This window comes from Melanostigma gelatinosum, assembly GCF_949748355.1.
Source record: "Melanostigma gelatinosum genome assembly, chromosome: 18".
Lineage (NCBI taxonomy): Eukaryota > Metazoa > Chordata > Actinopteri > Perciformes > Zoarcidae > Melanostigma > Melanostigma gelatinosum.
The window spans coordinates 10,349,252-10,372,016 of record NC_136651.1 but is presented as its reverse complement, the minus strand read 5'-3'; the positions used below and the strand labels follow the sequence as shown (position 1 = coordinate 10,372,016).

Here is a 22,765-nt window from a genome sequence, read left to right as displayed (position 1 = left end):
GGAAATACCTGAACACATGTTTAGTTTTCCTGACACTAGTGGGCGCTGTTGGTGAAGAAAAGAGCCCTGCGTCACGTCGACACAGCCACAAGACAGATCGGTGTTCAGTTTCACTGGAAATGAACTCACCCTGTTGGGTGTTGATCAAGGTTTTCGTTCTCAAGACTGTTAAAGCTACAGTACCATGATATATTTGAACTATTCTGTCTGGGAATCTGTTCTCTACTTGCAGCTTTTAAACCAGATCCAGACATTTTAAATTGATATGACAATTGCATTAATATAAATCTGAGTTGACAATACAGTAACTAACTTCCTCGAATAGATGTGCATTTCAATAAAACACAGGTTTGGAAACCGTACACAGCTTTTTATCAAGAGTATATACAGAAGTACAAAAAATCTCTCATTCAAAAATACATTGGAATGCTTTTCAAGTTGCACATACAAACCTGCTGCTTCTTGCAAAATTGTCTTTCCTGTTAAGTCATGTTATTTTCTTGTTACGGTAAGGACTGATGACGCAGTGAGGCCCAAACGTACAGGGACTAGTCAGAGCTTTGTGAAGCGGTGCTCATGCAGCTGTTTCCACACAGACGCAGAGCATCTTTGGTCTCTGAATGTCTAACCACTCGCAATGTGAATGAATGGTTTTCCACAACAACAGAAAAAGCCAGTAGAGTCCTCAGTTCTTCTGACTTCACAAAACTACACATTGCTTCTTCCTCTTGCAGTTCTTTCGTTTTCGATTAAAGGCCAAAGTCCTTTTGGTTGCCTCTCTGAAAACGTCTTCCACGTTCTCCTGATACTTCGCCGAACACTCAAGGTAGAGCTCTGCGTTCATCTGCTGCCGGGTCTCCTCGCCCTACAACCCAAAGCCAGCCAACATCAACACCAAGGATTAGTCTTTGTAACCTGATACTGTTGCACTGACGCTGTGGTATTTAGGTGTGGTATAGGTTCTGGTTATGCGCGCTTCCTCTTGCACATCCTGTAGCCTCAAGCATAAGGCCTGTTTATATAGATCACAAAATGTCTGAACACTCCTCCTTACCGTACCTGTGTGTAAGTGATGGGAGCCTGGTTCATGGCCTTGAGCTTCCTGGCACACTCTTTATCCTTCCTGAGGTCTGTCTTGCAGCCAATCAGGATGACCGGAGTGTCCCGACAGAAGTGCTTCACCTCTGGGTGCCACTGGGTGTATAAAATAAGACTTTAAGGATCTGAGGCGTTGTACGTCTGCTCTTTTTAACACCACACTTTGTGCTTCAGGGTGACACTCTTTAACAGCATTCAGAGAAGACAACGCCCCAGCACAGCATTGAGTCCTACCTGCATGCACAGGGGGTCAATGTCCACATGCAGGCTCAGTCGCATGAGTTAATCATAACGACAAGAATGCAGCCAACAGACTAACAATCATTAACACACACACACACAGGTTGAAACTGTGTCTTGGCCCGTTGACAATGCACGATAAGAAATGATCACCTTTATCAGGACATTCTCATGGCTGGTGGGGTTGGTCACATCAAAGCAAACTAAAACCAGATCGGCTTCTTGGTATGAAAGCGGCCGTAATCTGTCATAGTCTTCCTGACCTGAAAGAAAGAAGGTCAAACAACACCACTGTCAGCTGATACGTGTAACAGCGCGCACACAATTGTAAGTAACAATTCATGTACACTAAACAAGAAGTGGTCTGCAGCCTGAACACCAAGATATGAAGTATGTTGTGACGTTAGGGCACATGCATAAAACCACATCCTGGATTCAGCTTCCTTTGACGCTGATGTAAGGCACCCTGCTGCAACTGTGTCAAAGATAAGTCTGTCATGGGTTGTCCTGGAAATTAAATCTTTAAAAACTGCTCTGTTCAGAAATGCAGCAGTTTGGAGTAAAGCTGGCTGTACTTAAAATCAATACTTGAAGTTACGACTGGTACAGTTTTCAATCCATAAACACCAAATATGAACTCGATTTTATTCAAACACCCTGAGTGTTGTTTTTTGTTTCTTTATAGTAAACTATTTGCCATAATATATAGTAGCCTACAATAAATATTAGTCTGACTCTATTATTGGGTGTCGCTAAATACAAATACAATTTAAAAACCTGTTAAATGCAACATTAAATCAGGAGGAATAAGAGGTTTTCACTTGATGTGGGTTTCTGTCTTGTTTGGGGGGTAAAAAAAACAACACTCTCTCACTGAATTTGCCTCTGAAGCTGATTCCAGAATATTAATAGTTACTATTGAATGCAAACGGCTGGTCAGTTCCTTGGAAGACGGTGCTCTGACGTGAACATGGACCGTTACCACTGGGTGTCTGTCAGTTTAAGCAAATCAAGATAAAGACACACGGTGGGAGGATGTCTGAACTTATGTTTGTTTAAACATATAAAACTGACGGCAATCTGAGTGAACATACAGGTATGTTTTGTTCATCTGGACTATGTTTCTATACTGTACTCTCCTTATCATGTGAAATGTAAAAACAGTCAAAGGAATAATAATCAACATTGAGGTGGTTCTTGATGGTCTTACCAGCTGTGTCATACAGGTTGAGCTTTATCTCTTTTCTTCCGAGAGAGATAGTGGTGACGTATTTTTCGAACACTGAAGGTGCATATTTCTGTTTTTGATACACAAGAGAAAGATGTTCATGATCCAACCATACTGTATATTTTATATTCTTCCATATTTCTGCCCATTTATAAATTCTCAAGTTCAAATTTCAACATTATTAGACTTTCGATAAATAATAAGACAAACATATGTTAAATTCATATTTAATATCAAGACGTGAAGTACATTATATAACTTGCTTACCTCAGGAAAATCACCTTTGGCATAAACCAACAGAAGAGATGTCTTCCCACAGCCTCCATCTCCCACTATCACAATTTTAAGTTCGTCTCCCCTTTTGGTGGTACCATTAGCAGTCATTTCGCTTCCAAACAATCAAACAGGTGCCAGACAGGTCAGGGCTGAAGATACTCCCACCAGGTTTAACTTAAATACATAGCAAAGCTTAATGACTCTATTTTTGGAAAGGCTGAGATGATGTACAGGCAGTGTCAAGAGAGAGGAACAGAAAAGCCTCATGTTTTACCAGGTAGCTCGCTCTGTTCACCACTTCCTGTTCCTGTCACATTGAAGCTGTTTCCAATTGACCTCCTACACTCTTTTGCTGTCCTATTATCAGTCTGCTCACTGAAAGCATCGCTGGGTTAGAATAAGTGAGTTGCACATGTGCAGCAGTTGAGGCTGGCTGGTCCACTTCCTCTATCGAATGTGCATGCCTATTTCATTTTCTGGGTGGACACTCAAGCTGAAGCACTGCCTCCATCAACAGAGGAGTGTGTGTGTGTGTGTGTGTGTGTGTGTGTGTGTGTGTGTGTGTGTGTGTGTGTGTGTGTGTGTGTGTGTGTGTGTGTGTGTGTGTGTGTGTGTGAGAGAGATAACACTGGAAATATTCACCTCTAATGCTGAAGTTAAGTCAGCAGGTTTTTGTAAACGCTGACAGATTTCTAGATTTGTATCGGCGAGGTCATGCTCTGATGACAGTGAATGCGCTGGGTGTGTCGCTTGTACCGACATCAGAGCTCTTTACTCCCGGGAACTTGCTTTCTCAGAAACATACACCGCTAAATGGCCAAACCCCTCTTCTTCTTTTTCAATGAAGCACAAAATATAAAGTAATAAACCAGCTGCCTCACTTCTCTCTAATTCTTCAAATGTATGCATTTTATTTGGGGTTGCCCAGCCTTTTTATTCCCATGCGTGGTTGTTTGAATCAATATGGAATAATGCTTCAATGGTAATCCACTAAATATCAGTCTAATATACATGGGATTCCATGTTCATGAGGACTGACCTGAAACACTCACTTGTATTCATGGGAAACCAAAATGAGGAATATATATATATACAGACACGTAAATCAATTTGGATCTAATTATATACATTTCTTAGCCTAAAAAATAAACCTCCAGTCTATATGCAGAATCTAATCATGCAATTGGTAGATATGTTTATTCCTGTGTTTTCCTTTAAATGTCATTATTTTGAATCCCCAGAGGTATTTTACCAGCAATGTGTCAGTCATACTTATCTGTTCAGTCTGTATGGCTGAACACAGCAGTGACATCACAGATTGGGGCGTCAGGATAAACTATTCTCTCTCTCATCCCAGGGTGCAATGTACGGACATCTTTATCCGGCATTAAACCAAATAAATGAGCAAAAAAAGTGATTTGGAGACGACATTCTGAGGTTGAGTAGGTTACCTTAGTATAAGGTGAAAACATGCATGTGCTGCTATTGACCGGGAGGCTGTGCGAGGCAGACGCGCTGCTTGAAGGCATGAAGAATAACTCATTAGTGAGTTATGATCAAAAGCAACTGGACATGTTCAGTTCCTACCGGATATCAAATAAAGTGGATGATTTGAGAATGCTCTTGTACATTACAGTATGATATTTTTTACATTAGGAACATGTCTCAGCCAAGTCGATGACGAATATAATTACATCAATCAGTAACAGTGGGTGCCAGGAAAGATTAGTTCACAGAGAATGAGCCAAGAGAAACATTTTGTATTTGAGATTACACTTGGTTCAGTATCTGGTCTGGAACATTTTCTCTCCCATAAAGGCAGTGAAACTCTCATTGAGGTAAGCTACAAAGGAACATTTAAAGGTTAGATTTCAGTGGTCTCGGGTGGGAAAACATGCAGTTAGTGGGTTGGAGGGGGAACATTTGAGCAAGCTGTCCCTTTAAGAGGATGAAGTGACACTGCTCTTTCCTTTGCCTATATTTTAAGAAAACATGTAATCTTTCAAGTATTTTGCCAGAATACACACACATTTACTGCAATAACTAAAAGGGAGTTTCACCTTTCAAATTGCTTCAGCTATGTCACCATGCATGCATGAATTGAGTTCACTGTGTAATTTAGTGTCGTATCATGATAGGCTAAAATAGTGTTTTAAAGATGGCCCTAAAATCATTAAAAAAAAGGTAGATATTACAATTAATGTCAATCAAAAAAAGAAAAGAAACCTGCTTCAATTCCCAAAACAATAAAACATAAGAATGAGGGTGTAAATCTATTTATTTGAACATTTCAGGAACACAGACATGTGAAAATATTGCCACGTAAGAGACTACATCACAAGCCTTACTGTGGAATAGTACACTAATGATACACTAGATATGCAAATATTTAAGACCTAGAAAGAAGAAAAGACAATATTTTGAATAGAATAAATACAGGAGCCTACCACCAATGAAAAAACATTGAATAAGCGAGTGTACCTATAGATAAAAAAAATAAAAACATGAAAAAAAACACAAAGTATGTAGGATACCTGATTTGATTCAGCGAACAATCCGTCAAAAATAAAAGGCTGAGAAAACATGGGAAGAGAAACAAAGGGCAGAGCAGTTTGCCTGACTGCCTGCTATTCTGACTCCATAGAACAAGCCATAAAACCGTACTCATGTGCCCCAATAGGTTCTACAAAACGGTACGGTGTAGTACAAGCTGTGAAAAATACCAGCATAATTGTACAAAAAGTGCTTGTTTGACTTACAAGGTGAAACTGGTAGCCTAACAAATGAATAACGTTGCATATAAATTGTCCTGAAGATGTAGTCTACAAAATATCCATACGTATAGAGCCCCCTTTCATCAATTAATAAACAAAGAACATTTGTCAAAAAACGTTTTTCGTCGTGCAGAGAGACAGCTGTCCCGCAGAAGAGAGGCCAATCCTCTGTGTGGAATATTCCAGTCTGTCAGCGGCGCGCAAAGCTGAATGGCGAACCCACCGAGGATGTGTTTTTTTCTCTCTTTTTTTTTTTTTAAACAAAGGCCTATAAATAACCTCTGGCGGATTTTAACGCAAAATGTTCCTCTTTGTCACATACATAAAAACCTTCCTCACATTGTGTCCCCGTTGCACTGGGTGTGGGGGGGGGGTGGGGATCTAGAAAGCAGGGTTAGGACAGAGGAGAGTGCTGGCTGCAGCCTCGTGACCTGCAAATGGAAGAATGCGCGCACTTGGCAGCCGGAGCTAGGAGTGGATAACAAGAAAAACAGGCCTCTGACACACCAACTACAATTATGTGTGTTCTCACAAGCACCAGACTACACACACACACACACACACTAAAAATGGAGTGCGTAAAAGGCAACGTATAGTGGCCCACCTTAAAACCGAATTAAGGCCCGTTCTTTTCAACTCCTTTACGCATCTTTTGAGTGAGTATTTTCTGATCTGTTGCACTTGAAAATAATTTGTCCAAGAGATCCGCCGGACTTTTTTTCTCGAGCTACAGAGCACGCGCTGAAGCCCGAAAGCACCCCCAGTGTTATTTTCACCCAGCGACAGAACAACAGGGCTGCTGCAGAGAATTCCTGATGACCTTATATAGCAGTGTGGGGGTTGCAACAACAAGCTCGCGCTCTCATGGCAACAGTCCAGAGCTCTCGGATTACTGCCGTTGCAGGGCGAGTCAGCCCAGTAACCGACAGCCTGAACGCGCCACGTTCCCAACGTTTCCTTCCCTTTACGCACGGTGGACAGTTTTTCTTCTTTTTTAAAACTTCTTGTTAAACACACACCTATTCGAGTGAAATCGCCCCATGCGTCAGTCGGTGTTAAGACTTCCTGTTGTATCACCGAGAAACGTCCCCGGAGCGAGGCTCTCTCACCGAGTGAACGAGCCTCTCCCAGTTATGGCGCAGCAACATTTTACAGCACAGTGCTCTCCTTTGTCTGCAAAGAAGCCATTTTGAGACAAGAGAACAGCAGAGAAAGCAAAGCAAGTGTAGCCTACTTATCACCAAAGGGTCTCTGGATAAAGGGAAGCAGTGCAATTTACAAGATTTCTCCCCATAAGATTCCTTTCCTCGTTTAAGACTTGGATTACATGTTTTGAATGCAAACTAAGTTTACGATATCAAACAAAAATACGAATTATATATATATACACATTACAAAAGCCAATACAGTTGTGATTATAGCGTTTTAACCACAATTATTTATTGTTCATGTCTGTCTTGTAAAACATTAAACCTACATTTCGACATCAATTGGCAAATAAAGTGAAATAGCTCAAAATCCATTACCTTTCAAAACAACATTTCCTTGGTTTTATATGATGTAGCTCAGTTAGAAATGTCGAAATTGAAGAGGTGTTTGCCTACTTGACTGCAATCCTGTCTTCAAGGAGAGAGAGGAGATGGTTTGCATCTCTTGCCCACACAGATATGCTTGAAGATGCATATTCGCTGGCTGAGAGGCAATGCCTACTGATCAAAAAAAAAAAAGTTTTCAAAAGAGCTTTCTGTCTTTCGTGCTAATGGATTCCTTCCCTTTCAGGAGATGCTATCCCACCCCTTATTAATGCCATTATTAGAGGATCCGAAGATGGAGCTGAAAACATTCCTTCTGCCCCTGCGTTTAGGCCTGTTAACTGCATTTCACCAAAGTGCTGAGGTAAATATTTTCACCATAAGAGTTTTCCCTCTGTTTCCTCTTTAAGTTTGACAGTCTCTTTTTTTTTTAACCGTTGTAGAAACCGTAAAAGGCTCTCTCACTGGGCGTCTAATTACATTTAAATGCCTTTGAAACAAGGTCAAGCCGACGATTACACTTTGGACGCATTTGGTTCTAATATGGCAAATGGACAGCACAAACGCAATCGTTCTTTAAGATGTCTCCACGGTTGTAGGAGGGGTAGTCTACAGCACACAAGCCACCACGGGTGTTAAGCATTGCTGTTGTGAGAGGAAAGTATTTTAAGCCATTCATGAAAGCAAATGGGTTATCAATCAACAGACAAATGTCCAGGCAGCACAATAAACTATTTAGCAAAAGGCCATTATGGCCTGCTTTCTGTCCTTTGAGGAGCAGTGGCATATAACCTGGACTGTAGGCTGTATATCTACATGTCTGCATGCCAGTGAACATTTTGAATAAAGTCTTTTACAGATGCCAAAATGTCTGATCAAATAGATAGCTTAGTAGATAAAGTGACATTAAAACATTTGAATAACAGTAACTGCATGCCTCACATTTTACATGAATAAATAAGCAAACAAATTGAAAATGATTATAAAAGAGTTGAACTTACTCATATCCTACAAGGCCATATGTGCAATGCCAAACAATCAGACATCACTTTAACTGTTTTCCCACCCCTAATTTAACATCTGCAAGATTACACAACTGTTTATTCACAACATTGGTTTCTTATCACTTAAGAAATATAAATACTATTATATGAGTGTGCCATGACCTAGTTAAGACAAAGATGGATTCCAGGCAGAGGAAAAAAGGCTCAAGATGTCACAGGTCTATTACATCCAGTACATTCTCTTCCTTCTTCTCAATCCTTTAACAGGAGGAATCATAGTTTCTATCATAGTCCGTGAGAGATGAGGAAATCAAGTGTAAGATCCCTTTTGGAACAAAGGAAACCCATATAGGCCATTGAGTCCTGTTTCAGGAAAATGGCTGCCGAGAGCGCTCGGCCCCCTCTCTCTGCTCTGTGTTGAAGGACTCCTGAGCCGTGCCTCTAATAGCAGACAGCTCCTCTGCTGCTGCGCTCTGATTGGTCCGCTGAGCTGCCGCTGTTAACCAGCCAATTGCCCGAGCACTGCAAAACACCAGGCAATGTCAAACAAACAAAAAAACAAAACGTTTATTTTTGTGTCGACAATATGCAGTTTAGAAATATAATTTAAAAAAGAGAAATCCATACGGGGTTAAGGTTGTGTAATTAAAAACTCCACAGCTGTTTTGAAAGCGAGGGCCAAACACAACGGTTTGGCTCTAGTTTGTTGGTCTGGATTAAACTAATTGACAGACAACCAACCGCCGCATTCCAACGGTTACAAGCATTAGTTTGCCTGTTAAATACAACTCGTTACCGACAGAGTTTCGTATTATAATCGCATATTAATCTGTGCGTAAATTCACACTAGCAGTCAACTCGCTCCTAAGCAGCGGTGTCTCCATTTGACTGTTTTCCCTTTTTTTTTTTTTTTAAACAGCCCGACACGTATGAATTAGTGACCGACCACAGGTCTGTAGAAAAAAACAAAAAGCAGCGACCAAAGCATTTTCTATCAGCCGTTAGGGGCAGTTAAGAAGATATTGCCCCTGTGTCTATCTTGTGTTTGCGATTTGGGTAAATGCAATCGACAGATTCCACACAACATGATTTAGAGATTTAGCGACACCGAGCCGTTACAACATCTGTAATAATACTATTTAGACACACGAACATGATCATCCGAGTCGTTTAAAACATTACAATTGCATTCAAGGTTGTGTTATAATTAAATTACCAGCGGAAACAGACACGAGTTTATAGCGAAAGTGCGGCTAGCGTCGGTGGTGGGCAAGCCTAGCGGTGTATTGTGGAAGAGACAGAAGCTACAGACCAGAGGCACACAATATGTGTTGGCTCTCGCCGAAAAGGAGGCAGTATTCTTCAAGCTAAATCATGTAAATGTAAGCGGCGAGAGGAAAGCGACTTCGCCTTTTCGTCAATTAAAGAATAACCCCTCGATCGGACGAACCATGTCCAAGCCAGGGGAGAAAAACAGATTGAACGAAGACCATGGCAGAAAGCAGAGTTCAAGTAAGCTTGTTCTTTTTCCCTCTTTCTCCAGCCCTCCTAATGCCTGTTTTCCGTCACTGGGATATACGCTAGGTCCCGTTTTCACTCTCTCTTTCTCGGGTTACCCCCCGCGCTGTACCACCGAAGCCATGCATCTGTAACGTTTAAAGTGTCGGGGGGGGGACCGGGACCGGGTTTAGCTTCTTTTTGTGTGTGTGTGTGTGTGTGTGTGTGTGCCTAACGATATCTCTTCTCTCCTTGTCGCTGCCTGTCGTTTCAGGTTTGGCGAACGGCATGGACAGTCATCCCGTCTGCGGCTCGGCGGAGAAGCGGAGTCACCACTGGAGAAGTTACAAGTTGATCATCGACCCGGCGCTGAAGAAGGGCTCGCACAAACTCTACCGCTACGATGGGCAGACTTTCAGCATGCCCGTAAGTGGACCGCCTTTTTTTTTTTGTTTTTTTGGTTTTTACCCGCGGGTGAAACTGGTTACAATAGTAACCGAGTAGCCGACCTCCATGATGGGGTTGCAAGTGTGGCTGTGTTGTCGGTGCGGTGGCCGCGGGCACGTTCCGGTGTCTCTGAACAAGGGGGGGGGGGGGGGGTCATTTTGAATGCACCGACCAGCGTTTGGTTTGTGGCAAAACTTCTCTGCAACAAGTTCTCACCGTGTGGAGTTGTGAAAGTATTGATAACAATATGTGTCCCCTCCCTCCTACAGAACCCCGGGATACCACCGGTGGACATCGTTCGAGACCCGAGGATCGGTCGTCTCTGGACTAAGTACAAAGAGACGGACCTACCGGTGCCGACATTTAAGGTATCTGCACTCTGACAGAAGCTCTGAGTCCAGCTTTTTCCTCGGCTGTCAAAGTTCCAGACACACCCCCCTCACTCATCTTCGGGATGTCGGGTGCAATGATGATGTCGGAGGGGGCTGTTAGAACCAAAATAACACGCACTGCTCTTGGGGTTTGACTGGATTTGCATGTTCATCGTAAGCACTCTGGTGCTGCTCTCGTGTCAGCTGTCAGAAACGGCCGCACGTGGTGCATCGTTTACCCGCAAGCACCTCTGACGTTAACCCCTCTGATTCTTCTTCCAGATCGACGAGTGCTACGTCGGCCCCGTGCCCCCGAAGGAGGTGACGTTCGCCCGGCTTAACGACAACGTTCGGGAAGGATTTCTTTCTGACATGTGCAAAAAATTTGGGGAAATCGAGCAGGTCGAGATCTTGTACAATCCGAAGAACAAAAAGCACCTGGGAATCGCCAAAGTTGTTTTTGAGAACGTGAAAGCCGCAAAAGTGGCCGTGCAGTCGCTTCACAAGACGTCTGTTATGGGAAACTTCATCCACGTGGAGCTGGACCCGAAAGGTAAACAGTGATTCAGTCATTCAGAGGGAGAAGATGTGTAACCTGCAGTCATGCAGGATCAAGCTGTCTCACTCAAAGTGGACAGTGTTGCCTTGTTTTGAACTATCAGGAGGACGGCAGTCACGTGTGTACATGTACACGTGTGTTGCCTGGTAATGTGGGGTAATTGAATTTCATTGAATGTAAGGCTGCTCCCACAGGCCCGGTGCTCAGGGTGCTGTGTACTCCCACTGGGCTTCATATCAGACCTGTAAACAAACACAAACCCACCCGTCAGATTCACATCGTCTCTGTTGAGTCACATTCAAATGACTGAAATCTAACTTAAGAGTCAAAGACTGCTGTTGCTTCTGACTAATGCAGGACAACAACTTTAATTCCTCTTTAACATGTAAAGTATTTATTATTTGAAGTGTTGTTCTCTTGAATTATTCCCACACATGTATTTCATTTTCTTTGTATGAATAGTCTTAATAATGTAATTATTAATAATAATTGTAATTAAAAAGTGTTGCATTCTGCATTATTAAGGCATGTTTGGGTCGTTATAGTGCAACATCTACTGTATCATTACATGTAACCTCCCAGATTACCTAATGTACATTAACAATATTTATTGACCTGATTTTTACAGTGTACAGCTCATATATAGGCCGGCACAAATTACATGAAATTTAGTTTGTGATGCTCCGATTTGTAAATATTTGGAATGTGTGTACTGTGAAAGGAAACTGCTTTGGTGTATCTACAAATGTTTAGATTTGAGTTCAGTTAGTTTTAATACAGCCTGCTGGCTTCAAGCCTTCTTTATAGACTTGGCATCAGACCAACGCATGTTTACCGTTCTGTAGGTGAGAATCGCCTCAGGTACTTCCAGCTCCTGATGAACGGCAGCTACACTCCGCAGACGCTGCCCGTTGGTGGAGAGGAGGCCAGGGAACTTTCCCCTCGGAGCCTGGCGGAAGCCCTGCTGGTAAAAATGCCTCTAACAATATGCAAAATATCTTTTTGTTCCATGTGTTTATTAGAAGTCCATTAGAGTTGAACAATACTATAGTTTGGTACAGGTTTTTTTTACAATGTCAGCCTGGTGAGTTGTAGTGTTGCTCTGTAGAAATAACTGACCAGTCTAAGCTGACATCCTTATCTGTAATCCACTTTATCAGCGCAGCAGGTGGTAGAGTGGAGCAGAGGAAATGTTATCCAGACCCGAGCCTGTGGACTGAAATGACAAAGCCACTGAAATGTGAACTTTGGCCTCGTAGCACAAGATACTTATCCACTAGTTGCTTTAATAAAAAACAAAAGAAAGGATCTATGACGGTGCATATTGGGAAATGTAATTATTGCCTGTGACACCTTGATTAATCTCGATCCGGTTTCTCTCCTCTCAGGCCTGCGAGCCCATCCGCAGGTTGTCGGAGGGCAGGTTGTCGGAGAGCAGGTTGTCGGAGGGCAGGTTGTCGGAGGGCAGGTTGTCGGAGGGCAGGTTGTCGGAGAGCAGGTTGTCGGAGAGCAGGTTGTCGGAGGGCAGGTTGTCGGAGGGCAGGTTGTCGGAGGGCAGGTTGTCGGAGGGCAGCTCTGCGGCCGGAGGGACGTTGCCACCTAGCAGCAGCTCCACCACGCCGTTGTCCCAGGAGACGGGCTACTCCAGCCTAAGGCAGGACACACCCCAGTCCCAGGGAACCCCTCATACCCCACGGCAGACGGGTACGCCCTTCTCCCAGGACTCCAATTTCTCCAGTCGGCAGTCCACGCCGTCGTACCAGTCCAGCCGGGCCGAGAGCTCTGGAAGTTACAAATCTCGCCGGCACGAGAGTAAGTTCCAGGATGCGTACAACCGCAGACCGGAGAAGCCTCAGTACCGCAGCAACATGTACAGAGGTACGCCGACGTCGTCCGAGCAGGCGCCCTTCAAGCAGCACCAGCTCACCCCGCCGGAACCTCCGCCCTCCACCCCCTCCTTCGCCTACACAGCGCCTCCCCCTGCTACGCCCAACTTCAAGTCGGCCTTCTCGCCCTACCAGGCTCCTCTGCCCCCCGCGTTCCCCCCGTCGGAGCCTGCTTTCCATCACCCGGTCCAAAGGGAGGGCGAGTACCTCCGACCGCCGCAGCCGCCTCTGGCTGCCGCCACTGACTTTCTGCCCGTCAAGGAGAGGCCGGAAACTCCTCCGATCCCCGAGCCCCCGCCGGAGCCCATGCCCCACCCGACCACCCCTCCTCCTCAAACACCGGAGCGCTGCCCCTCGCCCGGCTCCCCCACACTCGACCTAGAGCGCAATAGCCTGGACTCCCGCATTGAGATGCTCCTCAAGGAGAAGAGGACAAAGCTGCTGCCGTTCCTGGAGGAGCGAGACTCTGACACCGAGGTGCGTATGGAGGGGAGTCCGATCTCCTCCTCGTCCTCTCAGCTGTCCCCGATCCCCCCTTACACGGGCGGCTCCCACGGTGGCCATCAAAACTGCCGTCCCACTAGCACAGGCTTGGAGGACATCAGCCCGACCCCGCTGCCAGACTCGGAAGATGAAGAGCCAATTCCCGGGACCGCCTCCCTGATCAGGAGAATCACGTCTCCTGTCCAGGAGAAGATGAGCAACAGTGACCTCAAAGATGGACATTTCCGAGGCCACACTCCCACTGATGAAGTTGAAACGGTAAGACGCATATTTTCCTTGTATTTGTACGTTTACATGTAAAATAACACTTTTCATATTTCCATGTGTGAAGTTGCATTTGACACGAATGTTAGTTGATCGCACCACAGCGCTGATGTTTACTCACAGCTGTGACAGTTTCACCGAGGTCAGCGGAAGTGAGGTCTACTTTCAGTGCCAGGTGATCGTAGTCAACTTTCCCTTTTTTGTTTCCTTCATTATGCCTCATGAAGGAAGTTCCGTTCGCACAGAAATCCATGTGTGAAGGCAGCGCAAAACAAGGTGTTTATGCAGAGTAAAAAATATGATTTTAAAACGACTAACAAGCAGTTTATGTTTGCACAATCGTCTATGAATATACAAGTGAAAGATGTAAAACTCCTTGTTAGCGCCGGCAAAACAGTTGAGTTAGGAATGAAAAGTTTCAGCTCATAGCGTACAAATACCTTCACATTCATATGAGGCTGATCTCCTTGTTTGAAGTCATAGTAACGCCATCTGGCCTGTGATGTTGTATTTCTACACTTGGTGTTGTGCTCGGAGGAATAAGAGCTGCTATGTGTGTGGGGGGGGGGGGGAATCGACAAATCTTATTTCCGCTTTCTAACACTCCACACGCTCGCACGGAGGAAAACACAGTTTGTCAGTTAGCCCCATTCAACAGCACACTTCCTGGTTTTTTTGTTTTGTTTTTTTGCTGAGCCTGACAGTCAGGATTGGCCGCAGCAGCGTCTCATGTCTCACATTTCAAGTTATCACAAAGCGAGCCGTGCAAACAGGTCATTTGGATAACGACGCCACTCCCATGCCGAGTTTACTCTCCTTTTAGTTTCATAAATCCTTTCACGATAATAAACGGAAGAAGACTCAAAATGCCGATGCGTTTACAAGTGGTGCACTGTCGTGATCCAGTATGGTTTTAGGAAGTATCAGTCGTGCTAGTGAGCAAACCGCTCGGTGTGGAAACATGCTGACCAATGACCTGGATCAGTTGTGTTTCACTGTGTTCTGTGCTGCAGACTAAACTTTGAACTCTGATCAGAACTTGGATCGTTTGTTCTTGCCCTTATTTTGAATGATTCACAGGGTATTTAAACCTCAGTGCTTTTTCGGCACGGACCAAATTAGAGTACAGTAGGATGGCATTGAGGGCAGGTATCGTTTCCCAGCCAAAGTTCTTGAACGGCTACTTGTGTTTGAGAAATATAAACATATGTTTAATGTAAGGCATCCAAAAACTATACCCACAATTAATGTTAAAGCTAAAGGGCCTGGTTTACTACAACAATCTTGACTCAAAGTCCACTTACTCGCTTTCTCCTGAGCTTTTCAGCCTTATCTCAAGGTCTTCATGAGTTAATGGCGTTTGCTCAGTTTCTCGTGGAGATGAGAAGGGCAGGAGATGATTGTGCTTGTGTAACCTGTGACGTTGACCTCGCATTGTCCTGACGGGTTGTTTTCTTTTTCACTCAGGGCCATCAGTCGTCGGGCGAAGACATGGAGATCTCCGACGACGAGATGCCCGGGACTCCAACCAGCGGTGGAGAATGTGGCAAAGGCATCGTGATGAACTCTGCAGTGTCCCCGATGCAGAGCATCTCCATCCCGCCTCCCGGCTTCCCTCCTCTCCCGCACCAGGTCGGCTTCCAGATCTCCCACCACCACCTGGCCGCTCACGCCGCCGTCCCGGGACATCCGCACCTGGCCGGTCATCCCGGAGTGCCTCACCATATGCTGCCGCACATGGGCTACGCTCACAGCATGATGCCGCTGGTGCAAATGGAGCTGATGAACTGCTTGCGGTGGGAGCAGTGGAGCACCGTTCCCATGTCCTTCCAGATGCAGCAGCAGATGCTGAGTCGCATGGCTCAGACCAGAGGCCCGTATCCGTATCCGCATTTCATGGACAGCGCCGCGGCGTCCGCGCCGTACGGGGGACCCTACGCGCCTCTGACTATGGGCGCTACGCCTGATACCGGCGCGGCAGCGCCCGGACAACAATGGCAGCATCCCAGTGTACCAAAGTTCAACCCTACTGTTCCTCCTCCTGGATATGAGACGAAAAAGGAGGATCCCCACAAGGCCACTGTTGACGGTGTACTGCTGGTCATCGTCAAGGAGCTGAAGGCCATCATGAAGAGGGACCTCAACCGCAAAATGGTGGAGGTGGTGGCGTTTAGAGCCTTTGATGACTGGTGGGAAAAGAAGGAGCACTCAGCAAAGGTAAGTCACTCATTTCACCTTCCAAGATACAAACACAGGGTCAGAGACAGACGCAAAGAGAGACATGACCACACATACCAACAGAATGTCTTAACTTTCTGTGAAGTCAACACTAATAATGTCCATATTATATGAATTATTTATGTACAATACAACTTGATGAAACATGATGCTTTTAGAGGATTGTTAAAGAGGAATCATTCAAATTTCTCTCTGTAGTTTTAACTCGTGTATCTCGCTTCCCAATCTACATCCACAAGAATCTTACCTTCCTAATAAATCTCATTTTAAACGTAATTTAAATAACTGATCCGTAGACTGAAGGAACACATGTTCAGTACGATAACGAGGTTTCATTCCGTAACCACGCAGCATGAAAAACATCCCGTTGGTTTCCACAGGTGTCTTTGACTCCGGTGAAGGGTGCCGAGGGGAAGGAAGAAGAAAGACCCAAACCCAAAGAGACGATGGGTTCAAGTCTGCTGGAGAACTGGAACAAGGGCGAGGGGCTGGGCTACGAGGGCATCGGCATGGGGATCAGTTTACGAGGGGCCATCCGCCTGCCCTCCTTCAAGGTCAGCTCTTTGTCTTTAAGCGAACACGGACACCGGCGCCAGTTGCTCCGCCTGTCGGGTGTTTAACGGTCGCATGTTGTGTTCAGGTGAAACGGAAGGACCCGCCTGAGGCTGCAACATCGGGGGACAACAAACGAGCGCGACCCTCCACTCCAGTGGACGACGAGCTGGAGGACGAAGGTGATGCTCTCTTTGGTCTTTGCGATCGTTTCTCTTCTTTCTGGCGTTGTCAAATTTTCAGCCGCTAATTTTGTCCCGTGGCTTATTTTTGTCAGACCGGGATCGAGACCCAGCGGAGCTCCCGTTGGACGATTCCAAAATGGACGCCGACGGCGGGTCAGCGAAGCGACGGCACTCGCGGCCACTTGAACTTGACAGCGAGGGAGAGGAGGAGGTGGACACCTCAGGCAAGGAAGAGGAGTCGTTGTCCGACAGGGAGGAGGAGCCTAGTAAAGCACAGGCTGCAGACAGGCTGTCATCAGGAAAAGTAAGATGTCTCAAACTTTAGATTGTTCCCATAGTGTGACGTTGACTATTTGTGCATTTTGTAAACATTTTCATGATGTGTTGTCATCTCTTAGGAGAGTGGCGATGAGGAGGGTGATGATGAAGACTCCTCCAGCGAGAGCGCCTCCTCAGATTCGTCTGATGAAGGTACTTTGAATATAAAACCGTTGTTGTAATTTAATTCTGCTGTTTCCTGTCATTAATCATTTCTCCTCCACATATCTTTCAGAAGGGCGGAGCTCAGCTTCCTCCAAAGCCAGCTCGGACGCCTCGGCAGAAAGCGCAGACTCCTCTGAGTACGAGTTAAGCTCGGAAGAGGAGGAGGAGGAGGAGGAAGAAGAAGAGGAGGAGGAGGATGATGCGGCAGTGCAAGATGTGGAGCTTGAAGGCAAAGTGGTGGAGACCTCCTCGTCCTCTTCATCTTCATCAATTTCCTCTTCTGATGAAGACGAAGGGAAGGCTGAGACCAAGCAACCGTGCTCTCCTTCGGGGACGGTCCCAGAGGGTACGGAGGACCAGAGGAGCAGGGAGGCGCTAAGCGGCAAACCCAAATGCAGACCTCCTAGTCCTGAGGCGGAGGTGACGGAGGACCTGAAGCCTCCGTCACCCAAAAGCATCCCAGGTGAGTGTCTGCTGCGTTATTCAGCGTAAACATGTATTTGTACTCGTCATAAGGCAAAAATTGATGTCGGATGTTACGTTAAATCAATATATGTGTTTTTGTCTTGTAGTCAAAGAGCGAGACGTCAGCGTGGACGGTGACATCCCTGCAGTGAAGGAGCATGTAGAAAACCTTCGGCCGCCCACTCCCACCGGCGCTCTGCCCGACAGCGACCAGGAGACGAAAGGTAAAGCCGAGCCTGAGGAAGTACCCTGCACCCCCGGTCGATTAGCCCCGTCCCCCGTTCATGCTAACACACCTGTCCCCAAAGCTGTCTCCGCATCTTTACTGCACCTCCCTCTCCCTCCTCACCCGGCTGTAGAAGGTCGATCCCTCCTCCATCCTTCATCCGCCCCCCTGCCCGACCTCCCTATGCGGCCCCGGCTCCCCACAGACGAGGACATCCCCCGCACGCCGGGCAGGGACCTGATGGAGCGCGCCCGAAGTCTGGGCAAGTCCCAGAGCACGGACACTGTGCCCAGCACACCCGGCGGCGATGCCCCGCTGACAGGCCTGTTGCTCAGCTCCCCTCACATCCCCGGTAGCCCCTTTACCTACCCTGCACAATCCCCTGTCCTTAGCGCTGGAGTCCCCCGCACTCCGGGAAGAGACTTAACCTTCACCCCTGTCTTCCCTGACCCCACAGCGCTGGCTCTTAATAGGAAAATATCCACCGAGAGCCTGGACGAGAGACCCGTTTTTAAAGAGCCGCCCGTCAGCACTCTGCCCAGCCAGGCCCCGTCAGCTGGAGCGGAGCATTCCGCCAGTGTCCCTGAAGATCTGCCCGCCGGTCTCCCTGTAGACGTCCCTGTGCCGTCAGATACTGCCCCATCAAAGAGGAAACCTGGACGACCCAAAGGCAAAAAGACTCCAGCTGTCTCTGCAGCTGATGAGTCTCTGGAGCTCTCGTCTGAGTCCACCCTCCTGCCTCCCGACGCACGCCTCGGCGACCTGTCCACGCAGACGATATCCGCCAAGTCCCCGCACCACCCGAACCTGGACTTCAGGGAAGGAGACGTGAAGCCCCAGACGGTCCTACCCGTTGAGGACGGCTTCCCGTCCTACGAAAAAGAGGCACCTGTGGCCGTGAAGCCGGCGCGGAGGGCACGGCGAGGCTGGGAGGAGCTGCTGCTGGACACCCTGTCCCCCGTCACCTCGCCTCCCCGGCCGTACTTCAATCCACGCTTCGAGTTTGAGGAGATGACCATCCTGTACGACATCTGGAACGAGGGCATAGATGACGAAGACATGCGGCTTCTGCAGATCACGTATGAGAAGATGCTCCAGCAGGATAACGGCAACGACTGGCTCAACGACACGCTCTGGGTCAACCATCCTCATATCCTTTACTGCTAAACATTGATTTACACCAAATGTCATCATTAATATTATTCTCTGTTGTATGTCAAAGTTCAAAGTGCTCCACAAATCATTTTAAGGGATAAGACTAGTCAAAAGACACTTAAAAAGAGATAATAAGAGCCTTATTTTGTAGCTGTTTTGTAGTGTTTACATCACACAGCAGCGCCCTCTGGTGGTGAAAACTAGGAACGTTTTGGCTGCTGTTGAATCGCAGATCCTGTTTTGGCATCTCAGCTGTGGCCCAAGGCCTTCTTTTTCCGTTTCTCCCTTGACTTCCCTGCACCTACCAACATCCCAAGAGTGAAGAAAAAGAGACGAGACGACGGCATGAGAGATCACATGACGGGCTGCGCGCGAAGCGAGGGATACTACAAGATCGACAAGAAGGACAAGATCAAGTACCTTCAGAGCACAGACCTGCAGTTGGAGGAGCAGCTGGTCGACATGCAGGTGAGACCGGATTGTGACGTGCGACTCAAAGTCGTAAAAACCTCAGCGGCACGGTGCACGGTGTGGGTGAACACATGTAACGCCGTCTTCTCTCTGCAGGGCATGAGCATTCCTGCACAGGTCCAGAGCTCCCGAGCTGGCTCGGAGCGGCGGTCGGAGCAGCGGCGTTTGTTGTCCTCGTTCGCGTGTGACAGCGACCTGCTGAAGTTCAACCAGCTGAAGGTAAACGCAGACAAACTGAACTTTTGCTCCGTGTTTGATTCCCCCTGAATGTTATGAAAAACGGCAGCGTGGCAACAAGACGGGGCGGCATTGCAATTTATGTCATCATTAAAAGTTTTTTTTTATTCTCTTTCAGTTCCGTAAGAAAAGGATCAGATTCTGCAAGTCACACATCCACGACTGGGGTCTGTTTGCTATGGAGCCCATCGCCGCAGATGAGATGGTGATAGAGTACGTGGGACAAAACATCAGACAGGTGAGAGGGAGTCCATTCTTCTCTGTGGGCGTCCAAACGATGATTACATTTTGACTCATTCACTTGCTTTCATCTACTCAGAATTTCTCTTCCAGGATAATGACGGCTATCTGTCATGAAGAATGATTTGATCTGAATGTATTGATAGATGTATGATGGATTATACAGTGTGTGTGTATGTATATATGTATATATATATATATATAATTGTCACCTTGTGAGTTTGCATAGAAAGTGTCTGTTGCACAATGCAGTTTATTAGAATTCTGTCACATATTCAGGGTCATAACCAAACGTTGATGCTTTGAGTGCCATCCCAGCATCAACGACATGGTTACAACCAAGCAATGATCAACTGATGGGGTCAGATGAAGCCATTAGTTTAATCTCAAAGCAGTCAGAACTCTAATAAGTGGCCATCCTCCGTTGGCAGGTGATTGCGGACATGCGGGAGAAGCGCTACGAGGACGAGGGCATCGGTAGCAGCTACATGTTCCGCGTCGACCACGACACGATCATAGATGCCACCAAGTGCGGCAACTTCGCCCGTTTCATCAACCACAGCTGCAATGTAAGGCACCATCAGCACGATGCTCCTCTTTAAAAGCTTCCGCACCACCGACATGAAACACAAACGAGCATAAAAGGATCTTTAATATAATAATAATACTAACAATAAATCTCTTGTGTTTTCTTTCAGCCCAACTGCTATGCGAAGGTCATCACAGTGGAGTCTCAAAAGAAGATCGTGATCTACTCCAGACAGCCCATTACTGTCAACGAGGAGATCACGTACGACTACAAGTTCCCCATCGAGGACGAGAAGATCCCCTGTTTGTGTGGCGCGGAGAACTGTAGGGGAACGCTGAACTAGCGGTCCACGTCAGCTCAATCTTCTCCAGGCTGTTAAGAGTGCTTTCCTTTCAATTTCAGTCAAGTTTTCTCGACCAGCATACGCCGAGACTCTGGACGAGGAGCAACTGAAGTGGGAAGGTCTGGTTTTCTGTTTTGTTTTTTTTTTGATGGAGGAGAATAAAGCTGCAAGTCGTCTGTACGGCTCTCTTCACACATTCAACTCTAGATTGTTTACGATTTATGGTGCTCTTGAAAATAGAAAACGCGGCGTTTAAAAAAAAATGACCCGGAACTTACTCAAACACTTGACTTGCTGGTGCAGCATGTCATCCTCTCAACTCGGACAGTATTTCAGCACAGCTCCTTCCACGTCCTCTCCTGGTTTGTACAGTTTTACACTTCTTCTTCTTTTTTTTGTAATCTCGTTTTTGTCTCATAAGCTTTACGTACACCACACGTGTACACAACAACAACACATGTTCAGCTGCTTTACTAACACTGCTGAGACACGCACAAGCCCGCCAGGAAAAGGCCTCTCTCTTTGGGAGAAGACGCGGTCGGGCATCCGAGCAGATGGGACGACGGCGGAGTGTCGCGCCCCGACGATCCCGCTTTCTCGCTCCTACCTCCTCTGCACCAGTTTCCTTGGACGTGAATCAAACTGATTGGAGAAATTCAAGCAACACGAATGTTTAAATCCTGCCACAAAGTCTGGAATATTTTGGAAATCACGCCTGCTTTCACCAGCCAATAACGGATCACGCTGCTTCCTATTAGTTTCTGCAACAAAAAAAAAAAAGTTAAAGGTGACGTGCAAACTTCGTATTGCTGACAGTCCAGTGTTTTCCAGGTTTGTTGAGGAAGTTCTCTTTCCTGTTTCTTCAAAGACACTATCTACTCTGTGTGTGTGTGTGTGTGTGTGTGTGTGTGTGTGTGTGTGTGTGTGTGTGTGTGTGTGTGTGTGTGTGTGTGTGTGTGTGTGTGTGTGTGTGTGTGTGTGTGTGTGTGTGTGTGTGTGTGTGTGTGTGTGTGTGTGTGTGTGTGTGTGTGTGTGTGTGTGTGTGTGTGTGTGTGTGTGTGTGTGTGTGTGTGTGTGTGTGTGAGTGAGAGAATTTGAGTGCACTGCCCCCCTGTAGGCCACAGCGTAGTATGCCGCCATGCACGGCAAGAAAATGAAAAATTGAATCAATTCCTCTCTACATCCACTGGGCAGCAGTTTTCAGCATATGAAGAAATACCATTTCCTTATTTTAAGTGCCATATGAATGTGTAACTGTCTTTGTGTAACTTGGTGACGGACACAGAAGTCGCCTCGTGCCGCGTTAACATGCATGTGCAAAGAGTTGCTGCCTCGTTTTGTCTCGGCCGCGGGTGTAGCCGGGATGATGTGTGTGTCCTCTTCAACCATAACACTTATTACTGTACCAGTGTTCAATGTTTCCTGCGAAACAGAAGTGTTATTACAACCCAGCAGCCCTCCTGCAAGGGTTGCGCTTTCTTTATAATCTAATTAAGAAAAGAATAATAAATTGTAAATGCACTTGAGGCGTGCACTTCTGCTTTACGCCCCCCCCCTCTCAGCCAATCAGAGCCCCCCCCCCCTTCAAGACCAAGTCAGTCACTGCTTTTCAGTCAGTTGGATCGAATTAAGGAGATTTTCTTTCTTTTTTTTCACCAGTGATGTTTATATTGTACATGATAACTTGTACAGAAGCTTCTTTTTTTATCTTCATAAGGGTAACACTTTTAAGATGCATTGTTCTCTCTTTTTCTTTTTTAACAAAAGACTGAGTATTTAAAAGTATTTTCAGGGATCTGTAAAAGGAATCTGAAGGTTTAAAAGGGTTGTTTATTTCAAGCAAAAGGCCCACGGTGTACAGGAAGAGTCTCCCCTTTGTGAAAGATTGTTTCTTGTGGAAACGTCTTCTTTTTCTGCCCATTTGCTTTGTAATCCTAAAAATGTGTACATACAGTTACTGT

The 22,765-nt window shown here is 46.2% G+C and overlaps 2 protein-coding genes across 3 annotated transcripts; one reads left to right on the top strand and one right to left on the bottom strand.

Moving 5' to 3' along the window:
- Nucleotides 1-355: 355 nt before the first annotated feature.
- Nucleotides 356-3,419, bottom strand: rhof (ras homolog family member F). Its single transcript, XM_079289602.1, has 5 exons — nucleotides 2,834-3,419; nucleotides 2,549-2,636; nucleotides 1,492-1,601; nucleotides 1,060-1,194; nucleotides 356-865 (listed from the first exon to the last, which is right to left on the bottom strand). The coding sequence occupies exons 1-5, from the start codon at nucleotides 2,948-2,950 to the stop codon at nucleotides 701-703; spliced, it is 615 nt and encodes a 204-aa protein (XP_079145728.1). The 5' UTR covers nucleotides 2,951-3,419; the 3' UTR covers nucleotides 356-700.
- Nucleotides 3,420-5,114: 1,695 nt separating this feature from the next.
- setd1ba (SET domain containing 1B, histone lysine methyltransferase a) lies at nucleotides 5,115-21,699 on the top strand. Of its 2 annotated transcripts, none has more exons than XM_079289601.1 (18): nucleotides 5,115-7,512; nucleotides 9,924-10,075; nucleotides 10,366-10,464; nucleotides 10,750-11,020; nucleotides 11,872-11,993; nucleotides 12,415-13,674; nucleotides 15,148-15,897; nucleotides 16,299-16,472; nucleotides 16,559-16,652; nucleotides 16,748-16,959; nucleotides 17,054-17,126; nucleotides 17,209-17,601; nucleotides 17,711-18,979; nucleotides 19,286-19,452; nucleotides 19,552-19,674; nucleotides 19,811-19,930; nucleotides 20,364-20,501; nucleotides 20,631-21,699. In XM_079289601.1, exons 2-18 carry the CDS (start codon nucleotides 9,938-9,940, stop codon nucleotides 20,802-20,804), a joined length of 5,577 nt encoding a protein of 1,858 aa, XP_079145727.1. In that variant the 5' UTR covers nucleotides 5,115-7,512; nucleotides 9,924-9,937; the 3' UTR covers nucleotides 20,805-21,699. The 2 variants fall into 2 exon arrangements, with proteins under 2 accessions (XP_079145727.1, XP_079145726.1); XM_079289600.1 differs by lacking the exon at nucleotides 5,115-7,512 and adding an exon at nucleotides 9,489-9,664.
- The last annotated feature ends 1,066 nt before the right edge of the window (nucleotides 21,700-22,765 follow it).

Bases quoted from the DNA above. Each gene is read 5' to 3' on its own strand.
- rhof (XM_079289602.1), bottom strand. From the start codon at position 2,950: ATGACTGCTAATGGTACCACCAAAAGGGGAGACGAACTTAAAATTGTG. The intron at 1,602-2,548 runs GTAAGACCATCA...TCTTTCTTTCAG, and splicing joins CAACCTGTATGACACAGCTG to GTCAGGAAGACTATGACAGA. The intron at 866-1,059 runs GTACGGTAAGGA...TTTGGGTTGTAG, and splicing joins CTCCCATCACTTACACACAG to GGCGAGGAGACCCGGCAGCA.
- setd1ba (XM_079289600.1), top strand. From the start codon at position 9,604: ATGTCCAAGCCAGGGGAGAAAAACAGATTGAACGAAGACCATGGCAGA. The intron at 13,675-15,147 runs GTAAGACGCATA...TTTTTCACTCAG, and splicing joins CCACTGATGAAGTTGAAACG to GGCCATCAGTCGTCGGGCGA. The intron at 19,453-19,551 runs GTGAGACCGGAT...TTCTCTCTGCAG, and splicing joins AGCAGCTGGTCGACATGCAG to GGCATGAGCATTCCTGCACA.